The sequence below is a fragment of the Anser anser genome (assembly GCF_964211835.1).
Source record: "Anser anser genome assembly, chromosome: 21".
NCBI lineage: Eukaryota > Metazoa > Chordata > Aves > Anseriformes > Anatidae > Anser > Anser anser.
In genome coordinates, this window is record NC_139742.1 from 3157500 (window position 1) to 3181619 (window position 24120).

Consider the following 24120-nt stretch of genomic DNA (forward strand, 5'->3'; position numbering starts at 1 on the left):
CATAGTGATGCCTTCTGGGAGATAAGCTTGCTCAGACAGCTGTTCCCAGCTGTTCCGGAGCAAAGGCTCTATAATAGCGCATGAAAATACTGTAGAGGTTATCGGTTCCCCCTGCCTCTGTTCCTCCCTCAGACACACTGCACACACAAGTGCTCAGTTAAGGATGTGGTAAGTGCAACTGGCAAATTTTTGCTGACATTAGGTGTAGAAACAGCCACTGAAGCTGCAGGTATCCAAAATCAAACTGTCATCTTCCTTGCTGTTAGAATATGGACTGTCAGCACAACTGCCATCCTGCATCTGGGGAAGGAGAGGGTGTTCCTCTCCTTGTGCAACGTTGCATTTCAGTCCCCGAGCTCTTCAAAGCCTCAGAGGACCTTGGGAGTCTGGGTTCTCCTCTGCCTTGTCCCTGGACATCTCATAGCAAACCTGGAGCCATTTCCCTGTGTAGTCCCTATTCATTTTTCCATCTTTTCTCTCTTTATGCCTGAATAGTTCTGCTTGCCCATCATGGAGATGATGACAAACCCTTGGTCCTTGATCAATCTGTATTCAGTAAGAACACAGAAGATAATCCAGGCAAAGTGTGATTCGTTTTGCAGTGTGATTTGACATGCACATGATGTGCTGGGAGCTTTACAAAATATACAGCAGGTATCTGTGGGGGCCAAATACACCCTGCTGGTTCCGTGCAGAAAGGAACCTGGGAGCAGGTCTTCAACTTGCACTGACCTCTGGGTAAGTGACTGATAAAATTCCTCCTTAGTAAATTTCTCTGTCTTTCCTTTGCCAACCCTTGTAGCTCCTGATCAGGACCAGAAGAGTCCTGGTTGCTCTTACAGTTCTTATGATGCTCCTGACTCTTGGATTTCGAGAGTGACTCTCACCCAGAGCTGGGCCTACACATTACTCTATTTAGTCTGAAAAGTTGTTTTGACATCTAGATATATTGAGAAGCAACTGGGCAGATTTTCAGAAGAGCATAAGCAGAGGCCAGACCTGAATCTTAATGAGGATTAGATGTCTAATCAGTTTTGTGCCACAGACAGATATATGCTGAAAGGCCAAGGCTCACCAAATCCTCCTCTCTGGTGACCAAGTCCTCATCTGAATTGAAGTCCATAGCCATGAAAGAGAAGGGGTGCACTTTGCTGCCTTTCCCTGCTGGCTGGTTGGTCTTGGAGATGAGTGGTGTAGAAACAGTCTTGGAAATGCCAAGGAGAATTCAAGTATGAAGCCTGATGTAAAAACAGATTAGCGCTTCCTATCTTTAATCTTACTCAAGTCCCCCTGCTGTGAGCACCTGGGTGCCTGCAAGTGGGTTGCTTTGCTGTTTGGCAGAGGAAGGAAAGCCTGGTCTTGCTGGGACTCGGGCATGGTGCAGGGACATTGTGGGCCACTGGCACCAGAGTTCTGGTCTGTCTTCAGCTCACGGACAGCCTTGTGTCACAGTGTCCTGTGATTTCACAGTTAACAGTTGCCACAAATTGACTAATGTGTTGTTAGTCAGCCTTTGGTTATGCTACTTGGGGTCCTTCCTGAGCTGACTGCCTGGTTATTTGGCTGCTTGGGGCATGCAGCAAAGATGCCAGCAGACTTTGTTTCGCTAACAAATTCCACAGCCAAGGAATGGCTGCTGGGTTTTGTGCCATGGGTGCTAGCTTGGAGGTTTGTGCACCTTCGTGCAGGGATGAGGTTACTGCCAGCCAGCCACAGCCCAGGGGCTTTGCCTCATCTCCCAGCTCATGCCCCGAGCTCTGGGGGCTGGGTCTCTCTTACTCTGCATTTGTACAGCAGCTAATGAACGGTAATTGGCCCCATGGCTCAGGGCACTGTTTGTGTTGCAGACAATACCATGATCATGACACGTGCATAAGAGGAGCTGTATCTTTGTGAGGCTTCTCTTTCCTTTTGTTCACTGTTTTATCCTGGTATTACTGATTAAAAAGTAACAGAGAATCTTTTCCACTGCCCTCCCCTTGCTGTTTTTTGCATAGTGGCATTCGGCTTCTTCTGGTAGACTCAACTGCAACCTTTAACAATGTTCTCTACCTGCCTCACAGCAGGATCTTCCTCTAGCACAGCTGGTGCAAAATGCACATATGCAAGCGAGGAGAGAAGTCACTGACCAGGAACGCCTCGGTAAGCTGCTTTTCTTGGCCTGGAGCTACAGACCTTCCTGTGGTATGGAAGGTGATATGCAGTCTGTCATTTAACTGTTTTGAGGAAATGTGCTCTTGGGAGCTGTGCTATTTGGCAATAACTTGGGTCCAGGGCTCCAACATGCGTGGGGTTGAAATGGCTGATCTGTTCCTCAGCCTTGCAAATTTGGAGAGGCAAGTAAGAGCCCACCTACAGCTCTCTGACCCCAGAGCTCACCTGCAGTTCCTGCAAATATCTCCCTCGTAGCCTGCTTGGTGGTGGATGGCACCAGAGGGGATACTGGGGTTGTGTCCCCACTCCCCAGGACATCTATGCTCAGATCTCTGGGGCACCTGGAGCTGGAAGTGCCCTTCCAGGTGGTCCAACAAGAAACGCCCCCAGAGATGGATCCGGACTGTCTGGGAGTTCTCATCAGCCACTTTGCCAGGGCAGAGTGTCCCAGGCCTCTGAGGTGCAGGCACCTGGGCTATCCTTCCAGTGTCTTTGCCTGGTCCCAGCAAGGCAGGCTTCACCTGGCCAGATGGAAGTGCTGCACCGAAGCCCAGCCACCTGCCTCAGGCTTGTGGATCCGGGCGGAGGGGAAAGTCCGGGGAAATGCTTGGTTGCCTGGCAAAGCTGCTCGGGGGAGGAGGGGAGGAAGGCTCCTCGCTGAAGCCGAGGCAACCGTGAGTGGTGTCATCTGCTCACCTTTGTCTTTAGGGCTTACTAGGAGGAGTTACTCATGACCGAATCCATTTTTAGAACTTGCCGTGAAATGCTCTTTGCCCTCCTGTAGTGGTGGATTATAGACGTCTGACCTGTTTTAGTTCTCCATTTTTTTTTGCTTTCTCTTAACTCCCCTGCTCTTTTCATAATCTTAAAAAGCCAAGCTAAATCCAGATGCTTTCCCTTTTAAAGCTCAAATAATCCTTGCAATTGCAATCACTTTCTTGTGTTTAAGGCTTTCAATGCTTAAGATCTGTGTGATCTCCACTATGGTGTGAAGGGGGGGGGGGGTGGGGTGGGGTGGGGGGAGAAAGAAACAAACCCTGAGCATGCAGACTGAGGAAAAGGGCAAGTGGTGGTTTAACAGAACATCCCCACGCCATGCTGGCATCACTTTCTAGCTGTCACCAACACCCCCACCACTGTTGGATGACGCTGCTGCAGCACGGTGCTGGGGAGTTGGTTCGGGGGAGGCGCAGGGGTTCGGTGGCTCGTGGGCTCTGGGCAGAGAGAAGGGGACAGGGAAGTCAGAGGTTTTACCTGTTTCTCAGTGCCATTTGATGCTGTGCATTTTTATGTTTTGGACTTTTCAGAGCTGTCCACCCCCCCACCCCTACCCCCCACCGATCTCGTTGGACTCAGGCACAAAGAATTGTGTAAGCTAATGTGTTTAATTTTTCAGGTGCTGGTTTCTCTCAGAAGAGATGGGGGATTATTGAAAATGGCATTTCCCCTTCCAGTGGTTACTGACAAAAAGAGCCCCATTTTTCTGCTGTATAATGTAAGACCACAGCATATATTAGGTTTAGTGACCAGAAACAGAGAAGCAAGATTTTAGACAACTAAATAGATCAGCTGGGAGGAACTTGCTTTTCAGATGAAAATATAAATCCATTACAGAAAAAGAAAAACTGCAGTGAGGATGATGTTTTTAGGGAAAGCTGTAGAGGGGAAAGAGAAGGGCTGTGTGCTCCCTGCGTTCTCCTTCTCCCCTGTAAAATAAAGCAAGGGGTCCCCTGGTGGCCCAGCCGTGGGGATCAGGTTGGGGTGATGCTCGGGGCGTGAAGGAGGAAATGCGAGGGAACACACCTTGGTCTGTGCCCAGGGACAGTTTGGGTGCCCCAGGGATGCTGAGCTGGCGGGCACTGGAGCGACCTGGTGGCAGCTGAAGTGCGAGGCCTTGCTTCCCACAGACGTCAGCTTTTCCCAGTGACTCCAGCGTTTGGTTCGATCCACAAATCAGCAGCACTGGGCTTAGGGGTAAGTCCTGCTTTAAGTTCTCCAGCCCCGTGACCTCCCAGACTGTGTGGGAAGGCAAGGCTCGCTGACCTTGTCCCCAGGGCTGGCAGAGACCAGGTGGCCACGTCAGGGTGGCCGCTGTTGCTGTGCCCAGCCCTCGAGGCAGCAGCATGTGCTGCACCCTCCTGCCTTGCTGCTTCCTTCTACAGCTCCTTGAGTCAATGCTGCTCACGCCGGCAGCCGGTGCTGCCTCCGAGGGCACCTCCTGGCTGTGCTGCAGCGCGAGGAAGCCCTTCGGATGCCAAAGCCCCGTGTAAGAAGTGGGTTTCTTCCGGAGAGTCACCCTTTTGGACGCTGCCAGCCCTTATTTGTGAAAACCCTCTTGCTGTCTCCTGAAGCCAGCAGATGTTATTGCTACAGACTTGCCTCGTTGGTGGGTTGGTTTTGAACTGAGACAGCTTGGATGACTAAGGCAAAAACACATTAGCAGAGTCCAGGGTTTCCTTACTGTGGGGGAAGTGAAAATGTCCCCCTGTTGACAGCCCTGACTTCTCTGGAGGGTCCTTTCTAAAAATTAATAGTTTTTATTGCTGATTTAGCCTAAAAGTAGAAGAAGAGTGTCCTCACCAGCTACTGCAGTGACTGTTGACGTGAGGCGCTCTGGGAGCAAGGCACGGTGAGCTTTCTGACTTGTGGTGGATGGGAGCAACAGAGGCTGTTGGAGTAAACAGGATTAAAGGATTTCACCCATAAATACAGGATTAAAGGTATCCAGAGCTCTGCAGGAGTCATTCAAACCAAGGGGGATGCAAAGTAAGTTGTCCAAAAGGGTGCAGCTCTCCGGTTCAAACCAGGCTGCGTGCGCCCACCTCTGCACCACCTCACCTGCGTGTCCCCGGGCACCTGGGGGCTCGCACCCCCCCCCATCCACAGCTGTCCCTGTCGCTGGGTTGGGTCCAGCTCTCCCAAAATGAGCCCCTCCCATTGCCCCCAGCCTTCTGTGGGGTACAATATGGGGGTCGGGGGCACCCCTACTCCCCAGGGCGGGGGGGTGGGGGCATGGGTGCAGCATCTGGGCAGCGCTGTGCAGGCGCAGGGGTCGCCTCCCCTGTTCCCCCCCGCCCCCCGCCCCCCCGGGGGTCGTGGGTCGGGGGGCGGTGGGCTCGGTTCCTCCCTCCCCCGCCGTCCCGGGGGGCGGCCGCGGTTCCGCCGTATTTAGCGGGGTGGGCGGCGGCGGCCGGGCTCCATCCTTCCCTCCCCGCCTCCCGGTGCCGGTGACTGGAGCGGGCGGAGCCGCGGCGAAGGATTGGCTCCGGGCATCACATGCGGCGGGGCCGGGCCGGGCTGAGCCGAGCCGAGCCGTGCCGGGCCGTGCCGGGCTGGGCTGGGCAGGGCACGGCGGAGCGCTCCGGCGGCGGGCACGGCAGCAGCGCGGCCCCTTGCCAGCCCCGAGCCCCGCCGGAGGGACCGCGCCCGGCCGGCACCAGCCCCGCGGCCCCGGCCATGAGGTCGGGCCGGAGACACGGCACCTGTGCGGGGAGGTGAGCGGAGCCTCGGAGCCTTCCCCTGCTCCGGCAGCCCCCCGGTGGCGAGGGAAGAGGAGGGGGTGTTGGAAGGGAAGGCTTTTTTTTTTTTTTTTTTTTTTTTTTTTTTTTTAAATCCAGCTCTATATTTTGGTGCGATCCATCCCGACCCCGCAACCGAAGCCCCCGGAGGGAGAAGTGCTGCGCGCTGTGATGCGTCTTCCTCTCGCCTCGGCTGCCAGTTTGGATTGTAGCGCCCGGCTCCGTGCACTGCGAGGATGGCTCGGTTCGGGGATGATCTGCCAACACGCTATGGAGGTGGAGGGCCAGCCGGGGCTGGAAGAGGGAGCAGCCGGCAAGGTGGCCCCCAGGCCGGCCAAAGGATGTATAAGCAGTCGATGGCTCAGAGAGCCAGGACTATGGCTCTCTACAACCCCATCCCTGTCAAACAGAACTGCTTCACAGTCAACAGATCCCTCTTCATCTTCAGTGAAGATAATGTTATACGGAAATACGCCAAGCGAATAACAGAATGGCCATATCCTTTCAGGGAGGGTGTGTGGGCACGGGGGGGGGAAGGTGGGGAGGGGGTGACTGGGGGAAGAGACCCCTCTAGTCAGCTGAGGGTGAGTGTCTGGTGCTAATACAGACGTGCATGTGTGATCCGGTGTGTGATGGGTGTGTGTGACATGGAGCCTGGTGTCCGACGTAATGTACGGCCGTGTAGCTTAGTATCACAGAAAATTGCTTCTGTGGGAGCGGCAGAGTGTGCTTTTGACTATGTCAGGGGTGTAAGGCATACGTGAATTCTGGTGTGTATTTAGGTGTGAGATACACAGTTGCATGGATTTGCATTTCCTATGGTTTAAACCAAATGCAAAGGGATCTGTGAGATTCCTGCTAATGAAGCCTGATTGTTATTTCCATCTTAGAGCCTTACAACTCTTATTTCTCACTCTGAATAGAGGAAGAAACGTAAGATAAAAATGGTGACATCTTGGCATTGAAGCTGCATTGATAGTAGAGATATCGATAGCCAAGATACCTTGCAAAATCCGATTAATACAACCATTACAGCTGGGTTTTTAGTACATCACCTCCTGAATGCATTGGCACCAACGTGAATCTTGTCACTTTGAACTAGGTACCTCGCCTAAGCTTAGGGTGTTCTAAAATAAAAAATAAAAATAAAAAAAAGCAAAGCTTCGTGACAGGAGGAGGCAGTAAGTGAAGAGAAGGCTCATCTGCTGTATTGTGAAAGGGGCAGATGCTTTCTGTCTCAGAACCAGCTTCTAGGCCAAGTGAGCTGCGGAGATCTTCCTTAGAAGGGGGCTCTGCTTGTAATGATGCACACGGTGGGGTTGTAAAACTGTGAGAAAGGGAAGCAGGCTCTTCTTCCAAGATTATTTGAGGTTACCAGGGAGTAGGTATAGTACATGAGTGCGTGTGTGTGCGTGTGTGTGCATGTACAGGAGTGCATTACACTGGTGATCTCAAGGGAGCTGGTTGTTTGCTTTTCATTTAATATCACACACCTAATAATCCTAGCTAACATCAGTAAGGCCTTCTCCCAGCCTCCTAGCAACACTTTCAATTGCCACAGAGGCCATTCCCTTCAGGCTTCCCTAGCTTTCACTTCCAGAGGGGCTAACAGGAAAAAAATACACACCAGTAGAGTGAATGCACTTCCTTTCCTCCTGAACACGCACACACATGCACGCACATATATTGATCTCTCCGTCCCTGTTATAAAATCACAGGCAGTGCTGTATTTCCTTATCCACGTCTCCTTCCCTGCATTCAGCCTGAATAAACAAGCTCCGAAGCCCCAGTGGCAGTCGGAGCAGTGCATTTCCTGCAAGGCTGGATGCGGTCTGCTCCCTGCCCAGCCCTTGGGTGCCTGGTCGTCCCCTTCATCGCTCGGCGTGGGGTCGGCACCCACGGTGCTGCGGAGGCAGCCTCCTGGCAGAGCCCCCGGCTGCTCCCCGCACCGCGGTGCGCCCAGGGGGCCTGGGCAGGGGCGGCGCTGAGCGATGCTGAGCGGGAGCTGCCCATGGTGCTGAGCGGTGCTGAGCAGAGCTCCCCATGGTGCTGAGCAGAGGTGTCCGCGGTGCTGAGCGGAGCTGCCCATGGTGCCGAATGGAGCTGCCCACGGTGCTGAGCAAAGCTGCCCACAGTGCCGAGCAAAGCTCCCCGCAGTGCTGAGCACTGCTGAATTGAGCTGCCCGTGGTGCTGAGCAGTGCTGAGCGGAGCTGCCCGTTTTGTGGCTCCGCCCTGGGAGCGCAGGGACTTGCCATGAGCCAGGGCTAGAGATGAGGGTGAGAGGCGCGGGAGTACCTGGTGCCGGGTTTGCTTCTGTCCTGTGGGTTCTCATCCCTTGCACGGCTCGATGGGGCGCTGATGATTTGGTTCTCATCAGGAGCAGGCGTTGCGATCTCGCAGTAATTCATGTTTTGGCCCAGTGTAGATGCTCTAAATCGAACTTTTCTAGCCCATTACTTGTTTATGCTATGCGGTCAAGTTGAATGACATTGTTTAACGTTAACGTCTTTCTGAAAAATAATTTTTCAGATGATATCTAGCTGTATTATCTATTTTGTGGCAGTTTAGCTTCTCATTTTCATTTAAAAATAATAAATAATAGCTTTGTGTTTCTTTTCGACCTTTTCTTTTCTTCATCCTTGTTCCCGTACTCCTTGAGCAGCTCAGCTTTTGTGTAAGCCACTAACTCTCACAAAGAAGAGAGCCAGTTTCCTACTCTTCTTCCAGAGACACTCCAGAAAGAACTGAGGAAATCTAGGAGACCAAACGTCTTCAAAACAGATGAGAGATCTTTGAACGCTCAACCAATGTAACTGCTTAGGTAGAAATGGGATTTCAATGAGGTGCTTCTTATGTTGTCTAGTTTCTTCTTTAACTTCTGATTCCCACTCCGTTTGAATACATGATTTTAGCTACAATCATAGCCAATTGTATTGTGCTGGCTCTGGAACAACATTTGCCGGATGGAGACAAGACACCTATGTCAGAGAGATTGGTGAGTTCTATTTATTTATTTAGATTTTTTGTTTCTGGTCTAATACAAAAAGCAATCAGCCATCCAGTGTTGTTGGTGCTTGTATCTATTTTTAAGATCTGCATGTAAGCAAATGGCATTGAACTGACAATCAGAACAAATAAGCTAGTGACAACAAGTATAACTATAACCTCCCGATCCCATCTCCACAAGAATGCTTCATCACTCTAGCCAGCCCTGCCCAACTGCGAGAAAAGCGGGACCTTACAGTATATCAGAAGAGCAGCAAACTTGGGTTGTCTGTAGACCAGGACAGGAAGGGACTGCCAAAAGCTCAGAATTATCTGTAGAATCCAACGAACCTCTGTGTTATTTTCACAGAAAGTGGTAGAACAGAGTATCCTTTTATGCTCATGTGCCTTTCAGCTCTCTTCCTGCTACAGCTGTATATCAAGGAACCTACAATATAAACTTTGGGTTTAGATTGTAACGCTTCTCTGCCAAAAAAGCAGGAATTTAGGAAAATAATTTAGCAGCAGGCTTTATGGTAATGAGCTCAATTACCTTATTTCAAAAGGAAATATAAAAATAGCTTCAGAATCATTCTTCCATTTACCACCACTATAGGAAAAAAAGGATAATATTTAGTTCGATTGTTTTTCTTTTCTTCTGCTGTTAATGATCTGGAACATCTTTTAAGCCTAAATGCATTAGTCCTGGTTTATATTCAATGTATGAATAAATATGTATCCATATGTGTATTACGTGGAGATATTAAATAATTGAAACAAAGATAATATTAGCCTTGCTGCCAAAAGTTATAGCCTCTGTATTCTGGTTGCTACAGTTTCCAAGGCTGGCCCATAGCAGTGGGCAACTTTCACAATCTCATTCTTCAGAAACAAACAAAAAAAAAGGTGTATAAGTGATAGATCTAGAAAGAGCTTCAGGCTCAGCTAGTTGATACTGCCTGTTTGGAAATATATCCACCGATACCGGTGCCCACTTACGTTGTATTTGCTAAGTCTCTTTTTATGTGAACAATTTCTACTTAAGAAATGATGAGGAAAAAATGAAGAATACGTGTTAATCTTTTTGCCATCAGATGACAATATATCTTTGCATGCTTTGGGATCTGATAGTAAGGTAAATCTGTGTTTGTGAGCAAAGCACAGATTTAGACTCAGGATAATGATTGAGCTGGGGAAATGCCAGGGTTCCATCTACGGTCCTTGAATGTAGAGTAAAGGTAGTTTTGTGAATTTTCTGGGTTGGTAACTTTTTGGTGGTATGTTATTTTAAGCAGGGGGGAGTATGGTTAGCATGTTGTTTCTATGCACCTCCGTATCCCTAGATTTATAAGGGGAATCCTAGATGCTGTTTACTGGTCCTCTTCCCCATTGCATTAATTCCATGCCTGGTACTTGCATGTACACTTTCAGTTTCTGTCCCGGTCATTACAAAGGGGAGCACTGGCATTACCAGCAAACAGTGTAAGATTACTGAATGAGTTAAATGCACAGTCTTCACCGTCAAGGTGAAGACTTCACCTTCAAGGCTCTGCCTTAGCAATGAAAGAAGAATTAACCCCTGATTTGTGTCCCAAATACTGCTGCCTAGCATTGTCTTTGATCCAGATATTCCAGGGCCATTTTAACTATAGCACGTTTGTAACTGAAATATAAAGGGTTTATCATAGAATAACAGTGAGGATATTTACAAGTCATTAAATTTTCTATTTGCAACATATGCTTTAAAAATTAAGCATTGTGAATACAAAAAACTGTCTTTTGGTTTTCAAAGTGAAACCTCCTTAGAATGCTCCTGTCGCTTCCACAAACTGTAAGTTGTTTCATTGAAAATGTTATGAATCCCTGTTAAGCTATAGTGGGTGAACATTCCCATATATTTTCAGCATTGTTAAGCCAAATTATAAGTCCATACATCACAGCAAGTCCTTTATTACTGTCTTTGGCAGGAAGAGAATTGGATTTTTTTTAATTATTATTATTATTTTTTGGTTAATGATTTACAGATATATCTTCTTTTCTCCTGGGTTCATTGAAATTGGAGTGAGGGCTCATCACTGAAGAGTTAATCAGATCTTAAGGATGAGATACACATCATCAATGTTTTACAACTGGGAGATGTAGGCAGAGTTGTTGAAGAAAGAAACAAAGCTGCACCGATACTTTGTGCCATAGGTAGAAAGACAAAATCTTAAGATTGTCCATTCGTTAAAGTTGAGAAAAAGATGATGGAGGAGTCAATAGAAACATTGTCATTATTTTTCTCTGCTGTTCAAGATATTCCTCTATGTTTCTCCCCAGAGACCCAAGATACGAACCTGCAGTGCAATCTCACTTGGCTGTTTTCTGTGCTCATGTTACCTGACAAGCAGGGTTAATTGAGCACATGGGAAGAGCAAGCGATGTCTCAGTATACACAATATTTCAAGAGTTGCAATGGCTGAGTTACAAGTAATCTTTCTCAGTCCATCTTCTGTATGTAGTATGTTACACAGAAAAACTGCTCGTACCTACCCTGTTCCAGGGCTTGGTTAATTCCTAGCTCTTTTTGTCTAGAGCTTCTGCACAACTGAAAGCATATACAGTTACTGTTCTACCAGATTGGGATGGGAGAGACTAGCCTATTAATGAAATCCAGGAAAATTATATCCAAAGGTTGAAGACTTTGTCAAAACACAACCATTCAGGTAGAAATGTACCTTTGAGTGAGTCTATCACTGGGAATTTAATGATTCTCTTGCTTTGGAGGGATGCCAAGTGAAAAGGTACTCAGGGAATTGCAATGAGTGGCCCAGCACCTGGTGTTCAGAGCTCCAGATGTGGGAGGGTCTGAGGCATGAATGGCCTCGCAGGTGGATGCCTTGCTCATGGTGTTCTTGGATATCCAACCTGAGGTGTGCTTGTGCTCCCTTTGTCTCCCTCCGAAATTTTCAGTTTTTCATGAGAAGCTGCAGTAGACCATGAATTTGTCCCAGTCTGACAGTGTCAGAACTTACAGGACAAGAAATCTATTTTATGCCCTGCTTTGGGGCACACCATGTTTGAAGACACCAGCGGGTCTGTAGGATGCTCGTCTGCGTGTCACTGTAGGCTCTGAGTATTTGGCTTCCCCGGATGGTTTTTGTGTGAGGGCAAAACATAACTGTTTTCTCAGATATTCAGCATGACAGCTCCCTCACTTGGCTAATGGATTTAATTCTCTATCCTATCCACAGGCACTTTGTGCAGTCATATGTGAGCTGTTCATATTAAGCTTTGCATGAACAAAGCCTTACACACCCAAACCTATCAAGGCTGTCACATCCAAAGGCCAAGGAAAGACATTAGGACATGGACTAGGAATAGTAATGACTTCCCAGACTCAGAAGTTGTTTCTGATCTGAAACATATTGATTGAATGTGAGTTTGGCCCAGTCTCAAGCTTTGCTGTGTCCACAGCAAACAACCTGCTGGCACAGCTCTGGCTGCTGCCCAAATTCTCCACCCTCCCTCCAAGCGTGCACACTGATATTCATTAACACCTGCTTCCCCACACCCAGCCTCCTATCTGAAGGGGGCTGCAGGATGCCCTGGCAACAGGATTTCTGAGCCGACAGCTCTGCCCTTTCAGTGCTGCTCAGGGCAAGTCACCCAGCTCCTCACACTCTAGCTCCTTCCATCACACACAGTAATGCAAAAATCCTTTTCTTCAGCAGCACGCCCCCACTACTTAGTGGGGCATTGTTTTATTTTTCATCCCGTCCTTGTTACTGCCCTAATTCTTAGGCTGTTAATTTAAATTGAGACAGGCCTTAGAAAAGACCCTCTTTCTATCCCCTCTTGTTTCCCCAGCTACTCATTCCCAACCCTATCGATGGTAGTTTCTTTGTAATAATACCCAAGCCCGTCTGTGATCCGTCCCGCTTACTTAGAAGCTGACAATAACTTTTTTTGACCCACTTCTTAAAAGCGCTGCATAGTCTTAGCTTTGGGAAGAGCATATTCTATAAAATCCTTGAGTACCTGAATCGTGGTCCTTTAAAGCTGTGAGCTGTAATCACAAGGCACCTGACCTAGATTGAGCGAGCGGCTGGTGGCGGAGTAGATGTAAGGTTTTCAGGAAGTGAGGGAATAAGGTGGGAGAGTGTGTGTGGGTAAGGTGGTGGTTTCTTTTTTTAAATTTTATTTTAAAGATGAGTAGTTTTTAGAGGCGTACTAGTAGATGTAGGAAGGTTGTGAAGGATGGGCTGGGTGGGGGGTCTTTGTTTGCAAAGATTTTGTATGTTTGTTGAGCTAGAAGGGGTGGAGGAGCAGGTAGACTAAGGGAGCTGGAGTGCTCCTGTGTGCATAAGGGAAAGCTGAGGAGCAGGAGCAGTAAGGTAGCTTCTTCTGAAATGCCAAATGACATTTTTTGACCTCTCTTCCTGTTTCCTTCTTTTCTGTACTGGCTTGTAGTCCTGGGATGCCTCCAGCTCTTGTTGTGGAGAAACTGCTAGAAGAAAGCTCTTAGTGCATGGTGTTTGGGGAGGGTCAAAAAGCGTCTGATAGCCGTGCCTTACGCCTGTTTCTCTGTGGGTAAATAGCACTGGGCTGACTGGAGTTTCTCAGTCTGGCCGCTGACAGGTTCTGAATCCTCTGGGCTGCACCAGCGAGGTTCTGTGGAGGGGCAGCGAGCTTGGAGGCTGCAGTTTGTAGAAAAACCTTGGCTGGAGGAGAAGCCAATTTTTGTTTTGTCCATTTCAGTCGAAGGGCAACAGTGTGATCTCAACAGTCAGCTGCTCTGTTTTGCTGTCTAGCCAGCTAGCCTGCGCGTGTGTGATCTGCAGGTAGCTGGCCTTCCTGCCCGGCCACAGGGGAATGGGAATGGGGAGCTGTGAGGTTAAGAAAGGTGGAGGGGATTAGAGATGTTATAGGGTGAAGCATATGGGGGAGCCGGGGTCACTGAAGTGTGTGTAGGGTGCTGAATTGTTGGAAACAAATCTTTTCAACTCAGCCACTGATGGAAAATCCTGTCCAGAGGTAGTCACTTCCAACAGCTTAGAGGTGCCGTCAGTGATTAGTGCTTCATGGTTGACTTGCTGAGTTGGGTACACATCGATGTGCTAAGTGCTTAAGCCTCTTTGGGAGGGGTGTGCTATTATGCTGCTCTTCTGTGTGTGAAAACCTGGCTTTCGGTAACAAGTACCGTGCCTAAAGCATGGCCTGTGTGCTGGTGCAGGGTCAAATTTCAGCAAGAGTTGCTATGTTTGTAAAAATAAATGCCTGTATCAAAGCCGCTCCTTTCTTTGTTCTGTGGCCACGAAGACTTGACATTCATGTTCTGTCTGCACAGGATAACTGAAATCACCTTTTGTCATTAACAGAATTGCAAAACATAAACAACTGTGCACGAAACAGCTGCTCAGCTCTTTGGCTCTAATGGTCAGAAATGCCAAAGCCCCTGGAACAAAGATTTCTAATTTCCTAATTTGTGAGTTTGCTTCCTTCTGGGTAGGGCTGCCGTACTTCCATTGCCGTCAGCAGAAATCATGGATCTAAGACACACTTGGAAATTGGATACAGAGGCCAAAGCTAATTAACATGTTCTTGAAACTGATGCCTGGTACTTTCACCTTTTACTTTGTTCCCATTTCTTGTCCACGTATTTTTTCCAACTTTGAATAATTCTATTTGGCATACCATTTGTGTTGAAACTCTTATCAATATAATACTGAGGGATCTGGTGCCAAAGATGGAGAAGACATTTAGTAAAGCCGTGGAGGCTAAGTTTGGTCTCCTGTCATTTGAGCTAGGGCATGGAGCTGTGGGCCTGAGACACAAATTTTACTGCTTCCACCATAACAGAAGGGAATGAGGTTTTCTCCCTGAACTGGTTACACAGCAAAACAAAAATAAATGAATCTGCAGCTATGGAAATTAGGAACACAGAGGGGAAAGAGTGAAGTAAGAACCGATGGAATAAAGGATAAAGAAATAATTTCCTGCCTGTGTTTGCAAGCTTGCTGTGCTCACTGTTACTTCCCAAGATATTCTTTAGTTTCTGTTTCCTGGATGAATTGCAAAATGCATGTTTTCTTCCATGTCAGTAATTACAGAAATGTGATCTCAAGTTTAAATTTACCCTTGGAGCAAGATTTCAGTGTTGAAACTCCTTCCAGAATCTTGAGTAATGGTGCAAAGTGTGGGGTGAAACCATTGGAATAAAGGCAAATAGAATTTTCCATGCAAAAAGCCAAATCTACCGTCAGAGGGAATAATTCTGAAATCCTCTTCTGTGCTTAGTTCCAGTATGCTTGAACCTTTTTGTTTCAACTCTGTCCAGAGAGCTGAAAAGGGCGTGAAGTTGGTGCACATAGTTGCTTATATAATTGCTGATGCGAGTGCAGAAGCACAGGTATCTCCTTGACACTTCTGATTTTATTCTTTTCAGGATGACACTGAGCCGTACTTTATTGGAATATTTTGTTTTGAAGCTGGTATAAAGATCATCGCTCTGGGGTTTGTTTTTCACAAAGGCTCTTATCTCCGAAATGGCTGGAACGTGATGGATTTTGTTGTGGTCCTCACAGGGTAAGTGACCTCCTCTTGCCCTAAGTTTAAAGGGGAGTCTTGCTCTGATTTGTGGTGTTCTTAAACTACAGGTTGGGGTGGGAGCGGTTGTGGTGAAATAGTACCCTAAAACTACGTTTGTGACCTTGCTGTCTTTAAATAATGGTTATTGTACTGAGTGAGTCACTTTCAAAGCACTGTCTGAACCAAGTAAAAAGAAGCTTTGAGGATATTTATTTGTACATATGCTGGCATGTTTCTCATCCAGATGCTCACTGACGTTTCTCAGGCTTTGCAGGTTCTAATTGCCACTAGGTACTTGAACCTGATTTAAATCAATCTTTCTCCTGACATTACAGGCTGACTTCAAAAGTCAATGTGGAGTGAGCTAGCAAATTAAATGCATCCCATCTTTAAGCTATTATAACTCTGAAATCAGTGAAGTTTCTGCAGGAATGCATTTGGTTTACTACAAAATAACTTTGCTGAAAATAATTCAACGAGGGTGCATGTCTTGTAAGGCTGCAGCTGAAAACGTTATTTGTGTTTTGTACCCTGGTTGAAATGATATCACTAATTTGTTTCTTGGAAATGCTTACAGTTTTGTTATGCGTTGCAACGGTTTCTATTTTTATGTATGTGTAATGTAAAGCTAGTGGATAATGAAAATGCAAACATTAAGTAACTCTTGAAGTCTACAAATTGTGTTTTAAAGCTCCAAATGAAATGTTAGGCTTTCCAAAGGTCTGCATGAGGTCCTGACCTTGGAATGATCTTGGTTAGTTTTTCCCCATGAAGATGAACCCTGGTTCTTGTTATTAACGTGCACTCATTTCACACACCTTCTGTGTGTGACAAACATATATTCTTTGGTCTGCTTAGTGGTGTACAGTAGAATGTTGTTAGGAAAATGCTTGCATACATATACAAATATATTCATTAGATGCATTAGCGCTGTAATTCTATTTGCATTCAGTGTATCATGTGATACAGCAATTGAGAGGCCAAAGGGAGTTCTTTATGTATTGAGGAAGAAAATAAATATGCAGGGCTTGATCCTCCTGCTGCTGGGGCTGGGTATTTAATCAATAGAAACTTCAGTGGAGCCATAAGCAGAATCAGATTTACATACCTGGAAGCATAGGGGCTACTGGGATGAAAAGAGAATTAACACAGACGTTCCAATTATTTGCACTGATGGTCTGTTCTGGTTCCTAGTTTGCACTATGCCCTTTTGAGTGTTTAAAAAAAAACCATGAAAACAAACCAAACATTAAAAAAAGAAAAAATCACTAAACCAAGGCCCTGGTTCTGGAAAGGACTTTGGCACATGTTTTGATCTACCCTTCAGCAAAACATTCAAGTACATATTTGAATTCAGCTGACTCAAATGGTTCCATACTTTAGGTTCTACGTAAAAGCTTTCCTGAATTAAAGCCATATAGCTATTTGTTTAGGCATAATTTTTTTCTGTTTTTTAATGAACACAGGCCAAGAGTCTAAAAATGTAGATTTAAAAACTGACTAGCTGTGATGGAGATGTTCAAAGTTTTGCAACAGCATCTGAAACGCTGCCATGCTTGTGGAGTCACAAACGACTGTGCAATGCTATAGGCGTGACACGGGCATCTTACTGGTGCTGGTTTTATTGTGAGCACTGTTTGCAGCGCTGTTTGATCTCTGAGCATAATTGCGGAATATCGGCTTGATTAGACAGCTGTAATAAGGAACCCTGTTGCCATCTGCAAACACGCGTATTCTTTTGAAGTACAATCCTGTTAACGTCAAAGCTTCTGGTTTCCAATGGTGATGCTAGCTGGGCTGCATTGAAACTGTCTTGTACATGGACTTCCCACCAGGCAGGCCGTGCAGGGAAAGCAATGTGTAAACCAGACAACATCAAGCCCAAGAGTTAGCTCTAGTGAGGAAACCCACAGCCTGCTAATCTGCTAAATTGAGGCCTGGATTTAGCGAGGTTCTTAAGCTTGTGCTCAACTTTTGGTGTCTGAGGGGCCCTACTGCAAGCATCAAGTGTGCTTGGTTAGGTAAATGCTTAGTTAGGTGAATGTCTGGGGCTGTAATTACAAACCCACTGATAATGTGGAGGCACCTATGGTAGAGAAATAGCCTTGAGAGAGCTGCAGATTCACATGGGGGGGGGGGGTTAAATTAGTATTTCCTCTGTAGATGGTTGTGTTTCGCTCTGAATTTCCTAGATCCTTGTATTTTACCTCACTCCTGTGTTGCCATTGGTCTGTGCTAGAAAGCAGAAGCTCCTCTTCCTCAGGCTTCCTTCAGAGGCTAGAAACGCTTTCAGCCACCCATTGCCTTCCTCGGCTTGGCTAGCTGATGCTCGAGAGGAGCCTGAGCACGGCCTCTTCCTGGAGTGAATATTGCCTGGCGTTTCTGCATGGAGACACTGAAGGCAGGTTGCTGAGTAGGGATGCTTACTGCTAACAGCCCCGGCTGTTTCTCCAGGGAGCTGGTGGCACAAATGGAGCTTTCATTTTCCTTTCTGGGGAAGGCGATCACAGATCTGTTTCAAAAAAAAAAAAAAAAAAAAAAGGCAAAAAGCCAGAGAATAATAACATAAAAGGACAGTGCTGAACTTGTACTTTATGCATTCTTATAAATATGGATAGGCAGGACATCAGTTTTTGAAATATACTTTTATTACTCATAATCAAAAGCTTTCCTTTGCTGTATGTGCAAGATTTCCACTTAAAAATATTGCTTCATGTTTCTCAGGCAGTGATCAAGGTTCAGTTCCCAAGCTCAGTTTCACACTGAACTTCAATATTATAGAGGGATTTTGATTTTTCTTTTTTTCCATGTAAGCAGGAAAGATCATGAAATGCATTTTCATGATATCACATGCAGAGTTGTATACCTGTTAATGCTGTTGGGTGCACATTTTTAAGGTAAGTGGTGAATATCAGAAAATCCGATCTCACTTTCAGCATTTAGCTGAAGCCCATAAAAGCAAAGAGCTGCTCTGCTCTCGTTGGCTGTTTCCATAGGAAGAGGGCCAGCCAGTGTCTGGGTGTGTTTTGGAGGAGGCTGTGGGGGAAGGCTCTGCATTGATTGAATTTACCCTTATGTAAATGTCAGTGATCATGCAGTAACCCTTCCCACTTGCTTCTTTTTTGTCACCACCCCTTCCATCGCCACTCAAGGCCTGCATACTCTTATTACTGATAAATACGTATTTTTTTATTTGCCTGCAATGATGGATATTTTGCTTGTCAAAATCAGACAGTCACACTTGCTAATCAGAAAATAAATCAGGGTGCTGTTATATGCAGCCAGGATCAATATCCTATTGAGCTAAACTGAAGACTAATAGACAGTGGCCCCAAACGGCTTGGTTTGCTGCTCCAGAAAACACTCCCCCGGTTTCTTTCCACAGCAGTGCCACGGTGCCTTTTTCTCATTTACTTTCAAGGAAGCCTGCTGATCTGCTGTTAATAAAGGCCTGGGAAAATAATAGATTGCTGCTCCCTGGAAGATCTTTTCCTCTGTAATTTTTTTAGTTATTTCTTTTAAACTCCTATAGCTGTAGATGAGTATCGAGGAAAGCTGCCCTACTGCGATGTGCTTTTTGCTGTTGTGGAGACACATTTTATAGTGCCTGCTCATTTTATTTTCACGTTTTTATGGGCTTGCATTTGCTCCAGTGATGACATCACCCATTAGCAGCTCTAAATCACACAAGAATGTAATTGCCCAGTTGGCCTGGGACGATATAATCTTAACGTACTTTTCCCAAGGGAGGAGAAAGGGGATTTTTTACTCTATTGCTGTAACCTGTCTTGGGGTGGAAACCTCAGAAATCCACAGTTGTCTTGGGAACCAAGTCCTCCCCACACCCAGCGCCCTCAGTTACACGGCAGTGAATGGAGCTCTGAGCCTGCATTCAGGACCTCTAAGGTTCAAACCTGTTTCTGTTGGAGTTATTTATAAAATTTCTCTTGGTGTCCTGAGCCTTAGATGAAATGGCCTGAAGAATTGCTGTGCTGGGTCAAACTATGAGCTTCTCTCTCCCTGGAGCTTGTATAATAGTCTGGGTTCTAGGGGAAGAATGAGAACAAACCATGAATCCTTATCTTCCTGTTACCTTCCTGATTCCCAAATTTCATAGGTACAGGGATTTTTGGGGAAAAGATGGGTGTGATGATGTTTAAACTGGGTAATCCAAGCGGACTCTCCTCCTAGGCTGTATTTTGGAGCCTGTTTTAATTTTGGCTGCATCATATCCTGGATAAAAGGTTTCATGATCTAACTATGGACCAGAAGAAAAGCTGCCACTTATCCTGTTTTTCCCATCACTAGCTACCTGAGGTTTCCCTTAGCGTCTTCTGGATTTTGTGTAGTGAGATCCCGTTTCTGTATGCTTTTGGTTTTATGAGTTTCCAGCTTTTCCCCTGTCAGAGTCCTGTTCTGCCTGGCCTCCCTTGACCTGAGAGCTGCTCTGTGCACCACTGACCTGTGCTGCTGTTCTGCTCCTTCCCTAGTTCTAGAGTATCCTCTCGGACCAGTGACCATGACCATGTGCAGTGTTTGTCCAACAGTGAGAGTTGCTAAGACTGGTACAAATAAATGGAGCACTTAACAAGCTCGTGTTCTGTCCTTTATGAGCAGAGTTAGTTTTTTTTTTTTATATATATTTTTATTTTATTTAATCAGCCTGCGTTGAACACTCTCGAAGAGTCCTGGTTGTGCCTTGAGCCAGTTGGATCAGCTGCCTGGATCTCTGGGTGGGACTGGCAGAGACAGCGTGTGCCAGGCCGGGAGCTGCCAAATGATGTGCACAAAGTATCTGTGCAATTACTGATGTCTCAGGCTGTTGGGAACAAATTACAAAGGCTAGAATTATCTTGATTGTCTGGATGACAGAAATGTGCTCCTAGCCTCACTGGTGATGCTAATAATCTGGAAGGTAACTCTTTTAATAATAAGGACCTGTTCATCCTTGATATTAGCTTTGCTAGTTACCAGGATCATCTTCATATGTGGGCAGTCTGAGATGCTATTCCTGGCGCAGTGCATGAGGAGCAGCAGCAGTCTTGGTTGCGGTGATGACTATCAAAGGGGGAAGCGTAGGAACCATCGAGCCTGGTCTCTATAGCAGGCTGCAGAGCTCTGATCTTTCAGCTTGAGGTGGATGTAGGTCCCAGACAGGGTGTGGGGTGTGATGTGACTAGGAAAGCACTAGAAAAGTGAATGTCTGGGTAGGGCTGGGATTTCTGAAGCTGTCAAATACACGTAGCTGCCTGTAGTCTCTAGCATTTTTTCTTCACACACAAATCTCTGTGCATTCAAAAGCCCGTAGAGTAGGATGGCTGAATTACAGGCCCTGTGTGACTGGCATTTGTGTACTCCCCAGAACAGTTCAATACCCACCCCCAAATAACCATAGAATGTAATAATCTGAATGCCTGAAAAACAAAACAAAAACCCTTGAAAGTACTTCCAGCAATGCTTTAGACAGTATGCTCAGTGCTTTCTTTATAAAGCCTTAGATCTAGACACCTAGGGAATAAATGAGGCAGAAGCAGGGAAATGCAGATTTCTCTCTGCCTTTCCTATGTGGAACTTCTGGCATGTCTGTGCTAGAAAGCAAAGCTGAGCAGCAACAGGAGTAGAGAAAATGGATGCTTTATGAGGGACAAGCTTCATCTTGATAAATTATCACATGGAAAACAAGTAAGTCTCTTTGCATGGTTATACAGTATGGGTGGTGACGGACTAAGGCTGTGATTGCTATTAGCATTGCGCACATGAGTCATGGTAAAAGCAAAACCTCTAGATTTTAATGGAGCTGATCTCTATTTCCAATATATTTTATGCTCCAATGATGAATGAATACTTGCTGGCTCAGCAAAGCTAAGGGTACCTTCTGAAATTAAATCAGATAAAAAATGTGACAAGGGAAATGGAATTTACCTGCTTTCCTGAATGCAAGGTGTGAAGTGGAGGTTTGATAGGTGTATGGGAGCTGTGATGGAAGAAGGAAAGAAACCAATTTATTTTTTTTTTAAGGCAGAGAAAACAAGTGGCTGGGAACTGGAAGAGGAGAGGGCATGTGAGGACTTGGTGAACAGTCTGAAATAGTTTGAAGTTGTCCTGTTGTCTGTCACTTGACCATCTGGGCTTTTGGGAAGCTGAAGCCACACTGGGGAGCTTAGGAAACAGCTTCCATCAAAGGAGAAGACACTGGAGAGGGAGGGATGATTTACGGTCTCTAAACTTACTTTGGCAAATGTTTCTGCTTCCTTTTTATCCCCTCTTATGACCAGTTTTACCCAGTGGGGCAGCAGTTTCCTTGGGGGCTGGTGCTTGCTTTCTATATGGGTTTGTCTCACAACAACCGAAGGGGGTCCCGGGCTGTACTGAGCCCATTGGGTTGTTAATTAGAGTTTGTGTTTCTCCTGTTACTTACAGTGGCTTTTGTGCATTGATTTTGGTGGGGTGGATAGAGGAGTTTGAGCAGGTAGGTGTGTAATTGTGTGGCTGGCTGCTAAATTGGAAGGAGACTTTCCTGAGCAGAGGAAGGCTCGGGGCTATGCTCACAGGAAGGCTGCAGATGGTCACGGACCCTCAGAGGACCTGCAGGTGGGTGCAGCCCTTTCCTGGCAGATGTCAGCTCGAAGCAAGGCTCTGCTCTCCCTGTTGTGGCACACTGAACAGTTCAGGTCAGTGTATTTCTCAAGGGCAATAAATAATGAGATTGACATGCTTATTTCTTACTTTATTAGAGGTGACTGCAAGGTATTGAATACCTGGTATGCGAACTGATAAATGATGGGTACTGCGCAACAAGCCAGAAGGATGAGACACCAACAAATAGCTTTTCTCCAAATGGAGAGGAAACTCACACATTTTTTCAGTTTCCCATTTTTGTACTGATTTCCATGCTTTGTGCCTGTTTATGCTTCTCTGAAGCTTTTTGCCCATGAAGAGGGGAGTGTTGGATGTGATCTGAAGGTGCCTCTGCCTCCCTGACCCGCAGGCTCTGAAGCTGGGCTGCTGTACGATAAAAATGGCCATAGCAAGTGAAAGGGAGGTCTGCTTTCTCATCACAGCCAGAGCTTAATCAAAGCCAGCCAGGATAATTAGTCCAGAGTCCAGACACTGTTTTTAGCTTTTTTATGGCTCTTGAAGGGAGGAAGGTGGCAGGGAAATGTTGTCTCTTCTGAGTGGACCAGCTGTACTACGCAAAGGCAATCATAGAGACTGCAGGTGCGGAGAGGACTTTGGACTTTGTGATCTGTCCCTAATGTCTGATCCTGCCCTGGCAGTCATGTAGTGTGGGCATCTGCTTAACTGCCTGCTCTTCTCCATAGGTGGAAAACATTGCAAATCTAACTGCTGTTACAGCTGGGTATAAATGGTAGGATTTCAAAATCAAAACAATGAATAAAAATGCAGATCTGAAGTGCTCTAATGTTTGTTTTCTTACTCCTTCCCAGTTACAAGGGAAAAAAAGCAATACAAATCACCCAAGCCCTCTATGTGGTGTTGAGTGCTGTCTCATGATTAGATGTGGAGGAGTGCAGGATTTTCTCAGGCTCGTGTTTCTCAACTGCTGTTCTTGCTGTTGTGTCCCAGTTCCCAAGTGGCCAGCTTTTGATGGCAAAGTGCCTCCTCATCTGAGATGATAAGAACCTGGCTGTGATTGTTGAAAAGATGGAAGATTTAGAAAATCAGCCTAATCTTAATTGCAATCTAATCCTATGTGCCAGGAGCAACAGCCTCACATTTGCACAACCACCCTTGAGTCCACCACTCACCCCCAAAGGATTTGGTGTGTTGGGACCACCATCTTCCCCAGGGCTCTCTGAAAGCATCCGGGAAATTTAGTGGAGGTGGAAAACTGGTCTTCTGCTTTGTTCTTGCTGAATCACTAACAAGGTGCTTGGGATCTCCTGACCGGGGCAAGACTTCAGTGCTGGAAACTGGAAGCAAGAGAATGGGTGGATCCAGATTTTTGTGTAGGTAACCCAAGGTCTGTGGTCAGTACCTGGCATTTGGGTACCTGGAGATGCTCTTTGCCCAATTCCAACTATCCTGGATATTTTCTGAGTTGAAGAATCTGACAGAACCAGGATCAAGGAAAGGGTTCCTCTGTAAATGAGTTCAGTGACAGCAGGGTGTACACTGCATGAACTCCTGGCTATATGGGAAGGCCCCTTTCATGCAGTGGGGAATCCTGGCAGCTTGGGCTGAGAAATAAGTTCTGCTTCCTACTTGTGGCACATGTCAAACCTGTAGTGTGAGCTAGAGGATTTGGAAAGCTTCCTGATCCTTGCAAAGGAGCCTGGCCACCTAAATATTTCCTTCCTGGCTTGGTCAGGCCAAATGGCTGACAATAAATGGCTTTGTCTCCTTCTCCTGCCTCCATTTCTATCTATGCAGGCGGTTAGGCCTTCAACTTACTTTCCAGTTCAAAAAGAAAAAGGGAAGATGAAATTGTCCTTTGTCTGTTTCCCATCTTGAACATCCTGAACCAACATCCTTGAATAAAGCTTTTCTTAAGTTTGGGCATGGGAGCTTAGGAGGAAAGCTGTGAAAATGATTAAAGGGTTGGAAAAGAATCTCTATTTAGGGAGAAATGAAAAGGCTGAGAGTTAAAATTAAGAGGAAAGTCTCATAAGGGTAAGATAGTTCAAAAAAAAAAAAGAAAGAAAAGAGGAAATTGTGTTTCCCTATCTATTTTGGCAGGATGCAAAAAGAATCGGCAAAGAAATTGAAGTTTTAGAACTCCTTTACTAATGGAAATATAATTAACTCATGGAACTTGCTGTCACAAGAATTTGCTTCAGATGGTCTGTTTTGGTTCTTGAGACCTAAAGAGCCTCAAGATCAAGATTCACCAGAAAGGAAATGGATTTTTGAAGGAGAATGATTAGGCCC

At 46.2% G+C, this 24120-nt stretch overlaps 1 protein-coding gene across 14 annotated transcripts in view; it reads left to right on the plus strand.

Moving 5' to 3' along the window:
• The first annotated feature begins 5250 nt into the window (after positions 1 to 5250).
• The window catches only part of LOC310885015 (voltage-dependent N-type calcium channel subunit alpha-1B-like), a 283849-nt gene continuing 264979 nt past the window's right edge, over positions 5251 to 24120 (plus strand). For 12 of the 14 annotated variants that reach the window (XM_083807737.1, XM_083807739.1, XM_083807734.1 and 9 more), the window contains exons 1-3: positions 5772 to 6167; positions 8562 to 8668; positions 15086 to 15225. In XM_083807737.1, coding sequence (XP_083663863.1) covers positions 5909 to 6167; positions 8562 to 8668; positions 15086 to 15225 — 506 coding nt within the window. In that variant the 5' untranslated portion in view covers positions 5772 to 5908. Of the gene's footprint in view, positions 5649 to 5771; positions 6168 to 8561; positions 8669 to 15085; positions 15226 to 24120 lie in introns of those variants that run through there. The other 2 variants (XM_083807730.1, XM_083807736.1) reach the window with 2 other exon arrangements.